Below are 14708 nucleotides of genomic sequence, written 5' to 3'. Positions count from 1 at the left end.
TAATGTTTCCGTGATTTTCTAGTAGACTTGAGATATGTAGATCCAAATTACAGAAAGATCCGTTATCCAGAAAACCCCAGGTCCCAAGCATTCTGGATAACAGGTCCCATACCCGTATAAGGATTTTACAGGGATATCACTTGCTAAGGTAAAAAAAATACATAGTCTGAGTTATCTTGTTTGGTTTTACAGATGGTCCTCGGAACAACTCACAAACGGCACATGATACCAGCACCACCAGCAGTTTCCTCGGTACCAAATACCGATGCACCTCAGTCTAGGCACCACATCCTCAGGAAACAGCAGTAAGTATGGGGCATCTCAATTCCACCAGTGATGCCCCCTTTCACCCACTGCACTTTCACCAGCAGTGCTTTCAGCCACCGTAATTCCACCAGTGGTTCCTCCTCTTTATCCAAAATATGGTGTTATACACAGGAACTCATTTAAGCTACTTGGCAGACCCTGTATTCCTTTTCATTCCATCCCTCAGACTGCAAATGCCGGGTTCTGCAGGCTGCCCGGGGTCCAATGCAATGTAAAGGAATGCAGCATTCGTGCGTCTTAAATGCGCCCATGTTTATGCTGTCATAATCCCGTCTCTTTCTCATACTTTCACTGCAGTCCCTTACCTTACCATATCCCCTCCCTCCACTTCCCTTGATTCAATGTGGCACATTGATCGTGGGAGCAAATCCAATCGCCTTTAAGGGGTCAGGAAGGAATTTTTCACTCTAGTGAAGGAAACTCACTTTTCAGAGGTTTTTTGCCTTCCTTGCGATCAAAAAGTGAGTTTATTTAATTATTAATAAAGCTGTGGATTACACAGATTAACCACAAAGTCATTGTGTGTGTCTTTATTGTGGGTATTGGGCTAGGGATTTGGCAGGGTTAACATATAGAGTGGGAGGGAGAGAAGTTAGAATAAGGCTCTTATAGAGCAGGAAATGGTCGCATTGGTTATGTTTCTCCTTGGTTCCTAACAATGAAACTGAAACAACATATAACTGCTGTGTCAGTCCTACTATCCTCCATAGGATTTATATGAACCTATGTAATAGTGAGATCCAATAAACATCCTTCCCAAATCTCACTTTAAATGGCCTTTGGACAACTCTTCCCTTTCTCTCTTTAGAGAGAAAGCCAGTTACATGCAGATCTGCAACCAATTTCTGCTTTAGAATCATCATCTCATGCTCTTTTACCTTAGTTGTCTAAAATTCCCTGGAATTAGGAAGGAATCTACTAATTTAGCATCTTCAGTAGATGATAACAAAGGCAAGTTATACTGGGTTGCAGCTGGATTAGGTGGGATATTTATAAAGACTTGACACTGCCAAGCCTTTATCACACCCATTTATTAGTGTAAGAAGGTATAATGTATAGAGGTTTTATGAAACAGATGTTGAGAATCAGACTCCTGGAATGATCACAAGGTTGAACATAGCTAGCTGTACTGTATGGAGGAAGGTTATACAAGCTAAAAGTGCATTACACAATTCCCTCTGTAAAAAGCTGATAAAGCAACAGGGTAATACTGAGACTGTGGGTGGTTAAATGACAGCAAGACCAGCAGTTCAGACATACAGTATGAATGAGGGTATTATAGATAAAGGGATCATTGCAGGCAATTGGTTGGCGGAAGTGATGTCATGCACTCAGTGTAGGGGGCGTGTTTAGGTCAGGTGCCTAGGGTGGCGTCGGACTTAAATACAGCCCTAGGAGAGAAACAAATTATCTGAAATTACATATTAGTACCTTAAAATATTCAATATCATGAAATCTTTATGATTAGTAAAGGGAACCAACAGCACTGCTTATGGTATTTATTTCAAAACATGGAATAGTACATTAGCTCTGATATCTGTTTGCAAGTGATATCTATTATTAATGTGGCTACACTTTCGAACAAGTTAAGCCTATTGTGTGTATGTCAGAGCACTGGAATGAGATACCTGTACTTGGATTCTTTCTGGCACAGCTAGATAAGTACACCAAAAGGGATTCTATACACTTACATATTACAGCAGAGTTCTGGTAAGCCCAGAGGAATGCCCAAGATGACAGTTTTATGGTATTTCTCTTCACCAAAATGCACCATTTCAGGGGCGACTAACTACTCAAAAGTGCTGCACATTAGACTTCATGTTTGTAACTCAACATGATACCTTTTAAAAAAATAAGAAATATACTAATTTTTGAGATACTATCTAGGCAGTTTTTATTGTGCAGCAAAGTGGGATGTCTAAGCAGTTACTGAATGAAGCAACATTGCAGTGAGTTGGGACAAAGTGTATCATTTATGTTACATAAATACTTGGTCATATGGTGTCTGAGCAGCACAAAACATTTTCACAGACAACACAAAGACAAAGGAGGTATGAAAAATGTTTTCACCAGGTGTAATTACCAAAAGTCAGTGTCGACTGGCCCAACGGGATACCAGGAGAACTCCCGGTGGGTCCAGGTGTCTGTGGCCCCTCATGCTGCTAAACATTTGGCTTATTTTATGGTTGTTCTTTATTCCTATGAGAACAAAGCGACTAAATAGATCGAATAATAGATGATAGTATTATATTATGTAAAGAAAAGAGACTAGGAGAATAGCGGTTGAGCGAGGAGAGGAAGAATAATAGGACTGAAAGTGGGCCCCTGGTCTAAGGTTTTTGGGTGGGCCCCTGGTGTCCCAGTCTGACACTGATGATCGTGTGGTGGGATAAGTGCCTTCTCCCTCAGGGTCTCGGGCTGTGCCATTACAGATGCACATAGGCAAGATAGGCATTAAGTACAAGTCCAGGGAGGGCTAGTGCCCTCCCTTGCCCCTATATGTGGATGTCCTTGACAGTTAGTGTTTCCTCACTGGTATTCTAGGAATACAAAATTGAGAGTTGTTGACTATTTAGTGGGTGGTGTGTACTCTGCCCTCTTGTGTGTCCGTGAACTACTTACTAACAGTGAATAAACAGTCAGCCTTTAGTTTCTGGACCAATTGTAATGTACTACAAATACATAATCCACCCCAAACAGCTCATGATTTCTAGGCATGTACACAGTGTCCCCAGCAATCAGGCACAGACAGTTCATTAGACTGCACAAAGCCCGGAATAGATATTTTTGCCACTATCATTGCCTCATGTGTCAGGGATACTATATATTCCACAGCATCTAAATAAATCTATGACTTTCAGACTACACAAATAAAAAAGCCAAGGGAAGGACCTTGTCAGATTTTACATTGAGGAATGTACACAATCAGCTGCCCAAGGGCTGGAAAGTGTTGGAGCTCGTGGTATTTATATATATATATGTATGTAGGAAAACGATCTGTCCATATGATCTCACGACCATACAATGCAGCCCCCCAATAATGTCGTGGGAGTCCCATAGTGTGTGTAAGGACAGGACATGTTCAGATGGAAAAATGAAGTCACTGGGGGCAGACAGATATAATGGTGCCCATGAGCCAGTGGAAGACAATGCGAGCAACGACTACAAAGGGAAATGTAGGAAATAAAAGCACGTGTCAGCCCCCCTTGTTCAGAAGCACTGGCGGTCAATGTCACTTAAAACGCTCTCAGGGTGACGTGTGAATCCCATTCAGGAAAAGAAGAATTTCCCATCCGCGTCGCCTTCATTTCTGGGGGGTAGAGGCCGGGGCCGCTCAGACTGACAGCTCGGCGACTGGCAGCGACAAACAGAAGCAGCAGCAGCAGCCATGCAACAAGCAGTGCCGGCGCTCACTAACAGTCCAGCCTGGCAGCCAAAGCAAGCGGCACAGCCTGGGTACGTGGAGCTACAGCTTGAGAAGAGAGTGAGCGTAGTAACGCCGAAAGTGTCGCAGTCACTGAGCGATACTCTGCCTGGAAATGGGACAGACAGAGAACCCTCGGAAGTGAGTAACCGGGAGGAGAGCAGCCCCGGAGATCCCCCACATAAGCAAACCAGTGGCCAGTTCCCAGATGTTGGTGAAAATGAGGGGGAACAGGCAGACTACATCCAGTCTTACTCCTCTTCCCCAGTCGGTGACCCCCAGATCGCCTGCGCCAACGACGAAGCGCACTACATCACTACCCACGAGATCCAGCTGTGTGAGGCCGACCAGGAGCCTGATTACCCACATTTTGGTTTGGTCCCTTCCGCGTGGAGTGAAGCGACCGATAGCGCCCCCTGCGCCTTCCTGGAGTACGCGTCGTTTGACAGCCAAGGGGGCAGCCCGACAGACGAGGACTATTATATGAGCACCACCACCAGCGACCCCAACCCCACGGACAGTGTGTGCAGCGCTGAGCTGATCAGCAGCCCCCAGTCACACAGCGACACCTCCCCGAGCATCTGCAGCAGCACCTTGGACAACACTCGCTCCAAAGCCGGGATCCTCCTATCAATCAGAAGTGCAGCCAAGACTATAAATGAGGGGGGCAATGCGCAGACACAGACAAACACCGCCCCTGCCGGCGCCAGGCATGATACAGACACAGACATGAGCTACTGCGTGTCCAGAGCCCCGGACTGTAAGTCCGCTTTCCGGCAGCTGCATCAGTTCCCGGCTTTACCCCAGGCGGCTGATGCGCACCGACTTGTGGCTGTTCCTGCCCGACTGCAGGCTCGTAGCGGCGTCCATGCCGACATCTCCAGCGGAGCTTCCAGCGCTGTCAGCGAGTTGGACGATGCGGACAAGGAGGTGCGAAACCTCACCGCCCGAGCATTCCGCAGCCTGGCTTATCCTTACTTCGAGGCGATCAACTTCAGCTCCAGCGAATCCACCACCTCCTTGTCTGACCAGAACATCGGCATCAACAGCTGGTCCACTTACCTGGACTTCAAGGGGGGAGCAGTAGTGTCCCAGAAGGCAGAGAAGAGCATCCACCAGCACTCGGCTACTTCTGCCTCCAGCTTCGGCGTCAGCAAATTCAACAAGAATGCGCCCAAGGAGCAAGTGTTCGTGCAGGCGAATAAATCGCACACCAAGGCGTTTGAGCTGGTGCTCAGCGAGTTGGAGACCAAGGGGGCGAGCGGGGGCAGTGGCTCATCTCAGCGCATTCAGTCTGGATCCAGGGTCGTGACTCTCACTGAGACTCTGAACTTCAGCAGCAACGTGACCACGACTGGGAGTGACAGAGCCAACAAGCCACCTGAACAGGCTCCAGCCTCAGCTCAAGCGGATGGGGTTACCGAGTCGCTGCCAAGAGAGCCGGCTGAGCAGGAGGGGAGCAGACAGTCGCACAGTGCTGCAGCAGAAGCCATGGAAGGAACGCACAAATCCAAGTTTGCTTCCAGCCTTCTTAAAAATGTCATCTCAAAGAAGATGAAGCTGGAACAGGAGTTTAAAATGGAAAGAGGAGAGATCACTGACACTTCTTATAAGGGACTCTCTACTCCCTCCAAAGAGACAGAAGGAGCCAGAGAGAAGGGGATCCAGAGGCAGAACTCGAGGTTTTCTGAGGCCAGTTCAGATTTGACCTTGGTCGGCAGCGAAGAACTAGGAGAGTTTTTCGATACAAAGTCGTCGGTGACTCCCAAAGACTTGGCACCCGCAGAGGGAAATGTAGCAAAGCAACTGTCATTAATAGAGCTGCCGAGGGAAGAAGAGATAAAGAAAAGCGCTTCAGAAGCGATGAAAGGCATGCTCCTCCACAGCCAAAATAGTGCCTTCAGGTCCTGGAAGGAGAAGGAGATAGAAAAGATGGAGAAGAAAATAGAAGAGAAAGTGGCCAAAGCCCGGAGAATAAAGATCCCCTTGGAGAGGGACTGGAGGGCAGATTTAGGGGAGCTGCCAGGCAGTCAATCCACTAAAATGTCCCGCTTGTATGTGCCAGGCATCCAGCACACCCCCAAGGAGAAGCAGGCAGAGAAGCAAGCGACCAAGTACTCAGTATCTACCTATGCCCACCAGAGTTGCTTCAGTCGCAACGAGCACGATTTTAAGACAGAGAAATTGCAAGTACTGGAGGCGGCTGTTTGTAGGATGACCCCCATGCTAACCCCCAAACCCCAGGAGATTAAACTCAACCTGCCACTGTGTGGTGACAACAAGGAAAAGCCATTCAGTATCGCCAAGCTGCTGACTCCCAACCTGGCATCCACCGCAGCCAACCTGTATAAAGCAGCTGAGGAGCTGAAGAACCAGCTGCCCCCATGCAGGACTGAAGTGCAGGAGAAGATGCCCCAGTTCCTGGTGAGGGATGTCAGGGAGAACAAGCCCAAAAATCAGGGAGCCATTCACCACCAGGTCAGAGATGTCAGGAAGCTGCTCAAGAGCTCCTACCACCATGACACCGGGGAGGGCAGTGACAAGGGCAGCGGCATGTCAGGACACAGCACCCCCGACCCCAAGGCCAAGCTATCGGTCGGCTCCAAGATCTCCTCTTCTCTGTCCCCCATAGTGATCACCTGCCAGGCGGTGAACAATAAGGAGAACGGCGACGACTCAGGCGATGCAGGGGAGGGCGACAAAGTGCTATCATCTGCAGCAGACACCATCCTTGTACACCGGGCTTCGGGCAGACTCCCCGTGGCCACTATAGCACCTAATAAGACTGGCCCCAGGTTGCCCGTAGTGAAGATTGTGTCCAAGGAGTCCAAGTGGAAACAAGAGAAGCCTCAGGAGCAGTCAGAAGTGAAAGTTGAGCCCCAATCACCCAAGTCCAGTGTGGCCCTAGAGAAGCTGACTGCAGCGGTGAAGACGATGGAACAGCTCTATGTGTTTGATAGGAAGGAGTGGAAGCGCAAAGGCCAGCCGGAGCCGTTATCTGGTAGCCACGTCTTGTCGCTTGTCGCAGGGGATGACAAGCACGTGGTACCCGAGGAGAATAAGAAGTCGGCACCTCGGCCATTTGGCCACGCACCCGAGCCCATAGTCCGCAGAAACTCCTACCCCGGCTCAGACAAGAGCCCCTCAAAGCCCCTGGCAGCAGAGACAAAGGCCCAGATTAAAACTTTCCATGTATCAAAGATCGGGGAGCCTAAAGGCGTAGAGCAACAGAAGACCCATGACACCGAGATTGCTGCCAACAATCGCAGCGTCTTTACAGTTAGTTCTGCAAAAAGACAACAGAGCCGGGAGTTAGCACTAAACACAAAGAACTCTCGTCCGCAGCCCCCCAGTTCCCTAAGAATCCAGCCTCGGGCCTCAGAAGAGGGGAAAAAAGCAGAACCAGAGCCAGCCATTGCCCCCCAGCCTCCACAACCTCGCAAAGCCAGCGCAGACTTTGAGAACTACCTCACTATCCCAGTCAAAGCAGCCAGTGAGGCTACAGCTGGAAAGCCACCGGTTGCAGCCACTGTTCGCGAAACTTCAACATCCTCCAGAGAGAAGGCAGCGACTCACAGCCGTGATCCAGCCTCCATATGCAGTCTGCCTCCCTTTAGTGCCAAGAGCCATGCTAGCAGCCTCAAGAGTCCAGTCAAAACACTCAGCGACTGGCGCAGCAAGGTTAAAGAGGGAGTTCAGCCCAACAGAACCCATTCTACAAGAGTAGAGCCTCAGTCCCCAGACTCTATCCCTTCAGCCACTATCTACCATCATGCCATTCCACCTGTACCTGTGGCTATGCCCAGTTCTCAAGCCCCTGTATTTTATTCACCACCCTTATCCACAGCTACCCCAGTTGAGATGTACCCCCAGCAGACCCAACGCAAAATGCTGGTGGACTTAGCCACAGGGCAATATTACCTTGTAGATACCCCTGTGCAGCCAGTTAAAAAGAGACTCTTTGATCCAGAAACTGGACAGTATGTGGAAGTCCCAGTGCCTGCACCCCCTGCAACACCTATGCCCATTCACATGCCACCCCTAGCTCTCAGCCCTGGTGCATATGGAGCCGCTTACATGTTTTACCCTGGCTTTTTACCCACTGCAACAAATGCTGTGCTCCCTGCCACCCCTCTTCAGAGTCAGCTTTCTCAACATGGTAGTGAGCACAGCTTTGAGGTGCAAGGTGTGGAGACTGCCCAGTCAGGGGAGTTGAACATGAACGAATACCCCTATTACCTTGCTACTGGGTCCTCAGCAGGCGATCCGGCAACTGGGACAGCAGCTAATATCAGAAGGGGCTCCCTAGGCTGCCCAGAGAGCAAACAGGTCATCAGCATCTTGTCTCAACCAGGACCCCGGATTGTGGCTCCTCCATCCTTTGATGGCACCACTATGAGGTTTGTTGTGGAACACAGATGAAAACTAAGGTAATTATTTTGATATATTTTACAGCTAGGGTTCTAATTATCTGCGCATGTTCAGCATCTCTATATATAAAATGGTATTGCTGGTTATATGCTCTAGGGTTTCACTAGCATGGTATAGGTGCATAAACTGTTTTTTTCCCTGGTACCAGCTGCATTATTGGACTGTAAAACATTGTGTAATTGTTCATTTTCTATATCTATGTGGCCTTTTTGAGGTACATTTGACGGCAGTATTCACATTGCCTAAGACATGGCCTCCTTTACTGCTGCTGGGGTTTGGGGTAAAACTGCTTCAGTTTATACTTGCCTTTCTATGCATTGATTGCACTGGCTCATGTTTATTGTTTTTAAAGTTACATTAATGTTTGCCAAGAGGTGCACAGTGTTTCAGATGAAATCATATTATTATAATAGTTTGGCCATTGATCTGCACTGATATGTGTGGCAATTGTACACTTCGGGGCCGATTCACTAAGCTCGAGTGAAGGATTCGAATGAAAAATACTTCGAATTTCGAAGTATTTTTTGGGTACTTCGACCATCGAATGGGCTACTTCGACCTTCGACTACGACCTTCGACTTCGACTCGAACGTTTCGAACGAAAAATCGTTCGACTATTCGACCATTCGATAGTCGAAGTACTTTCCCTTTAAAAAAAACTTCGACCCCCTACTTCGGCAGATAAAACCTACCGAAGTCAATGTTAGCCTATGGGGAAGGTCCCCATAGGTTTGCTAACCTTTTTTTGATCGAAGGATTTTCCTTCGATCGTTGGATTAAAATCCTTCGAATCGTTCGATTCGAAGGATTTAATCGTTCGATCGAACGAAAAATCCTTTGATCGATCGAACGAACGTTTAGCGCTAAATCCTTCGACTTCGATATTCGAAGTCGAAGGATTTCAATTCGAGGGTCGAATTTCGAAGTATTTTTAACTTCGAAATTCGACCCTTAGTGAATCTGCCCCTTCATGTTATAAAATGGACAATCTTAAGTTGGCCATAGATTTACCAGTAATATCATACAAAACAATATTTGGTGCGTTTATGGCAGGAGACGAGACAACCAATATTTGCAGAAGACTTGTATATCAGTCGGCTCGTCGATTGGACTGGCTGAAAATTTTGATTGGGCTCCTTTGAATGCACCTACCTGCACATTGCCCACTGTAGTGCTGAATCATTAGATACAGATACAATTCTATTGTTTCTACCTGTGTATCTGACGATTCAGTTCTAACACATTTGTATTGAATACAGTCTTTCCTGTGACCAATTTATGGATACCTTAAAGGGGTTGTTCACCTTTGAGATAACTTTTAGTATGATGTAGAGAGTGATATTCTGAGACAATTTGCAATTTGTGTTCATTTTTCATTATTGAAGGTTTTTGAGTTATTTAGCTTTTTATTCAGCAGCTCTTCAATTTGCATTTTAAGCAATCTTGTAGCTAGGGTCCAAATTGCCCCAGCAACCATGCATTGATTTGAATAAGAGACTGGAATATGAATGGGAGAGAGTCTGAATAGAAGGATCAGTAAAAAAAAAGTAACAATAACAATACATTTGTAGCCTTACAGAGCATTTGTTTTTTAGAAGGGGACAGCGACGCCCATTTGAAAGCTGCAAAGAATCAGAAGAAAAAGACAAAACAGCTATAAAAAATAAATAATGAAAACCAATTGAAAAGTTGCTTAGAATTGGTCGCTCTATAACATAATAAAAGTTACCTTAAAGGTGAATCACTCTGTTAAGGCTTACTGACAGCATTACGTAAAGACAGTGGCTAAAGGAAGAGCGGAACCAGTGCATATAATATCCCAGCTTTACAGTGTTACAGTTCCTAAAGGGTAATCTCATAATAGGTGCCAGTGCAGGTTTAAAGGAATTGTTCAGTATAAAAATAGAAACTAGGTAAATAGATAGGCTGTGCAAAATAAAAAATGTATTTAGTTAGGCAAAAATGTAATTTATAAAGGCTGGAGTGACTGGATGTCTAACATAATAGCCAGAACACTACTTCCTGCTTTTCAGCTTTCTTGGTTTCCAATCAGTGACTTGAGGGGGCCACATGGGCCATAACTGTTGCTTTTGTGTCTGAGCTGAATGCTGAGGATCAATTGCAAACTCACTGAACAGTTATGTCCCATGTGGCCCCCCTTCAAGTCACTGGCTAACTCAGAGTTAGAGAACTGAAAAGCAGGAAGTTGGTTTCTGGCTATTATGTTAGACACCCAGTCACTCCAGCCTTTATAGATTATATTTTTGCCTAACTAACTATATTAGAAATATTTTTGTTTTGCACAGCCTCTCTATTTATCCCGTTTTTATTTTTACACTGAACTGTTCCTTTAAGGCACTTCTTAAGCAGCAGAAATACACCAATGTTATATATGCCCATTTGCCTTGATAATCCCCCATTCCTTACAAATGCAGGTCTCCAAAGTCCCTTCTTCCTTAGATACAGTACTGAACACACACTGTGACATTGGGCTAGGGGCATGGCAAAATTCCAATAGGCTGTCACATGAATGTAAACAATCTGCCTGCCCCTCAACTCTGGCATTGCGGCTATCCAAGTGGAAGGGATGCTGGATATCAGCACAGATTAAAAAGTCAATACTTCTCATAACTGTAATCCAGGTGCAGATACTGAACTGTTTTGCAACATTAATTGATATATTTCTCAGCAGCATCTGTGGAATATTAGCTACTATTATATCAATTATAACTGCTGTTTTTACTGAAACTTCTGAGTAGGGCCAGAGATAAGAAATGTAGCAACTCAATGTATCAATTTAAAACTGTTACAGAGTTAGTGAAGCCCCCCCCATCCCCACACATAGCTGCTTTAGAAAGATTAGGTAAAAAAATGACAATTCAATCTTCATTATGAGAAAAACGGTCACATATAGAAAAAAGAAAAAAGTCATGATAAAGTTTATTTCTCTTGAACTATCTGAAACCAACTGAATTGAAAAAGTGTTGAAAGGTGAACAACCCCTTTAACGTTTATTCCAGGCTTAAGAAAGGATAAAGTCAATGTAAATTCTATATTGTGGCAGTAGTCCTACCCAATGGAATACATTAGCTTCATTTGGAAATAATGCTATGCAAGCAGCCTCTATAAAGATACAATTGACCCTTGTTGCTAATAGCTGATAGTTAAACACAACACTTGATAGCATTCAAAACTGATAATTTTTGTGAAATTGCTGTCTACTGAACGAGAGCCATGTTGGTAAAAAAATGTATTCACTAAAATGTAAGCTACATTCCATTGCATAGAGGGATCCTATTACCTGCTACTTATGTGTCTTCCAACTTCCTTCCAGTCATGGGATAGTAGCTGGGTGCTGCTGAACTTTGCATTCTGTAGCTAACACTTTTCTGGCACTACGCTGCAAGGGGTCATTCTGGGGAACTAGGACAGTGTCCCCAGCCATTGGAATATCTAGGAGCCACCAAACCCCATAACAACTATGGAAACAATTATGTGGTTTGCAAATTAGATATCATTTAGGGTCCTCTGGGCCCACTCTTCAAAATTACACATTGGCGTACTCATTGGCTGTAGGTGTACACAGGGCAGAAACTGCTGCATCTGATCTTGGTACATTTATGTGTCTATGTTTGCAGATACATATTCCTATTGGTTCAGGATATGAGAATTGCATGGATTCATACACCAGGCATCCAAGCTTTTAGTGTGTTATGGGATGGCTAATTGTAACCAACTTTTCAATTGGCCTTCATTTTTACAGTTTTTGAATTATTTGCCTTCTTCTTCTGACTATTTTCAGTTCAAATATGGGTCAGTGATCCCATTTAAAGCAAATGCTCTGTAAGGCTACAAATGTTGTTATTGCTACCTTTTATAGCTCATCTTTCTTTTCAGGTCCTCTCCTATTCATATTCCAGTCTCTTATTCAAATCAGTGCATGGTTGCTAGGGTAATATTGACACTAGTAACCAAATTGCTGCAATTTGCAAACTGGAGAGCTGCTAAGTAAAAAGCTTAATAACTTAAAAACCACAGAATTGCACAGTATCCTTCTGTCAGCCTAAAGGTGGCCATAGACACACAGATCCTATCGTACGAATCGAGGATTCGTACGATTTTCGCATCGTGTGTGGCGTGTGCCGACATCTTTCGTTCGGCGGAGATCGGTCGTTTGGTCGATCATTCAGGGTTGATTTTGACCGGACAATCCCGCCGGAGCCCATTGCGCATCGTAATCGGATCGTTCGGCGATACGGCCGAACAATCAGATTACCCCCAATCAGGCCCGGACTGGCAATCTGTGGGTTCTGGCAAATGCCAGAGGGGCTGCTATAAGGTCCAATTGAAAGTCAGTATTTAGTGGGCTGGTGGGGGCTGATTGGGCCTCTGTGTACCTGAAATGCCAGGGCCTATTTTAATTCTCAGTCCGGACCTGCCCCCAATATAGCCATGCTCGTTAATGGCATTTCGGGGAAAGATCTGCTCGTTTGGCGATGTTGCCAAACGAGCGGATCTTTGCAGGCCACCTTTAAGGTGGTGGCAGCACAATGGCACTTGTGGAGCTTCAATTACCGAAGTCGCCCAAAGTTGCCACACGAGGAAACTTCAGGCGACTTCAGAAATCGAAGTGCTGCGAGTGCATTGCCGCAGACGATTTTTCATTTTAGCAGGCGGAAGGCAGGGGGAAGGCAGTTTGGGGAGATTGTCGCCCGAAGAAGAGGCGATTAGTCGCCAGGCGACTAAATGTATCCCGAATCTGCCCGTGTGCCCCTGCCCTTAGTGGTTTTTCTGCAAATCTCTAGTGGAGGTAAAGAAACATTGAACAAAATATACCTGTCATATATCACTGATAAACTGTGTTACAGAATCTAATTGGTTATTATTATTATCTATAATAACAGGAAACAACCAAAATACCAAACTAAATAACATATTCCCTTTACCTTCTGTTTTCCAGAAATGATTTCTTTTGTGTCGGTGACTAGACAAATCCTTGTGAAGCACAAGAAGTTGTGGAACTCACACTAAGCTTGAAATGCATGGCAGATGCCTCCTAGTGAATACTAGTACATGTCCTTGGTGTGTAACCAAAAGAGAAGACAGAGAAGTCAACAGATTCCACACTTGGACAGCCAAATGTGTGTGTGAGTTTGGGTTCATAGAATTTAGTATATCTGGCAGACTCTGTTGCAGCCTTAACAAGTATTTATGTACTTTTGGTATTTTTCTTTGTCTCTCTGTACTGAAAGTCAGTGAGAATATTGTAAGAAGAAAAAAAGGAATTTTAGGAATATATGCCTACAATGGTATGGGTGCTTTTCATATGCTGCTTTAGGATATGTAAGAGTTTAAGCAAGTCACATAGGTTTGTATTAGCTTTGGCACTTCTGGCAGAGAGAGATTACAGAGACCTCTTTCTAAGATAGAAGTATCTCATTACAACTTGTGCTGCTATTTCAAATTAAATTATAGACCTTAATTATGATAATTGTACATGTATTTTCTGCCTTAAAGGGGAAGTAAAGTCTAAAATAGAATTAGGTTACAAATGCTGTATTTTGTATACTAAACATAAACATGAACTTACTGCACCACAAGCCTAATCAAACAAATGATTTATTCTTTCAAAGTTGGCCACAGAGGGTCACCATCTTGTAACTTTGTTAAACATCTTTGCAAGACCAAGACTGTGCACATGCTCAGTGTGGTCTGGGCTGCTTAGGGATCGTCATAAATTATCAAAACAGCAAGTCAAATAATATCTTCCAGAAGCAGATACAGCATGATTAATAATTAGAATATGCAGACTGCACATGTGTTGTCATGTAATCTAATGTGGATTTTATAGTTTTTGTATTGTTTAATACAAACTTTCTCCAACTCTGCAGAACCACTGGCTGCAGCAAAACAATTCTACAAATAGAATTCCAGTTTATCTTTTTAAATCTGGCTTCATGATCTTTGCCCCTGCAGCTGGAGTTGGAAACAATAAAGGGGATGTAAAGGCAAAAATAAAATCTAATACAAATTTCTACACAGTCGCCGACTGTTTTACAGGGAAACAAACAAAGCTGTTTGAGTTCTGCATGGCTGGGAAGGAAGTAAGGCGGGGGCTTCCCCTGCTGTTCAGGGCAGGACTACATGGCCGATTCTGCCGCGATCCGCCGTGCTGCACAAAATCGCAGGTGTCACGTCAGATGCGATGGAAATAAGGTAAGTAATGCCAGTGTCGGATCGTGTTGATGCGACGCGACACAACTCTCGGATGCAGACGCAGTGTGCAGCGTCTGCATTCGACAGTCGTGTCGCAGCGTCCAACAATTGAATTACTTACCTTATTTCCATCGCATCCGACTTGATGCCAGCGATTTTTGCAGCACGTCGAATTGCGGCGGAATCGCCCGTGTAGTCCTGCTCTCATAAGTATGCAGCGCAGTTAGGGACCGTCTGACAATTCCTATCCACAGCAGTAAATGAAGGGAGAATTTCACTGCATACAGTCAGGTTTCTTATAAAAACATTT

The 14708-nt window shown here is 45.1% G+C and overlaps 1 protein-coding gene across 1 annotated transcript; it reads left to right on the top strand.

Annotated features, from left to right (window-relative positions):
- The first annotated feature begins 3282 nt into the window (after positions 1-3282).
- On the top strand, positions 3283-13788 carry LOC108706739 (uncharacterized protein C4orf54). Its single transcript, XM_018243396.2, has 2 exons — positions 3283-8181; positions 13143-13788. The coding sequence occupies exon 1, from the start codon at positions 3716-3718 to the stop codon at positions 8171-8173; it is 4458 nt and encodes a 1485-aa protein (XP_018098885.1). The 5' UTR covers positions 3283-3715; the 3' UTR covers positions 8174-8181; positions 13143-13788.
- Positions 13789-14708: the final 920 nt, after the last annotated feature.

Source organism: Xenopus laevis, chromosome 1S (assembly GCF_017654675.1).
Source record: "Xenopus laevis strain J_2021 chromosome 1S, Xenopus_laevis_v10.1, whole genome shotgun sequence".
Lineage (NCBI taxonomy): Eukaryota > Metazoa > Chordata > Amphibia > Anura > Pipidae > Xenopus > Xenopus laevis.
The sequence above is the reverse complement of the archived record's forward strand: the minus strand, read 5'-3'. Positions and strand labels throughout refer to the sequence as shown.

Bases quoted from the DNA above. Each gene is read 5' to 3' on its own strand.
- LOC108706739 (XM_018243396.2), top strand. From the start codon at position 3,716: ATGCAACAAGCAGTGCCGGCGCTCACTAACAGTCCAGCCTGGCAGCCA.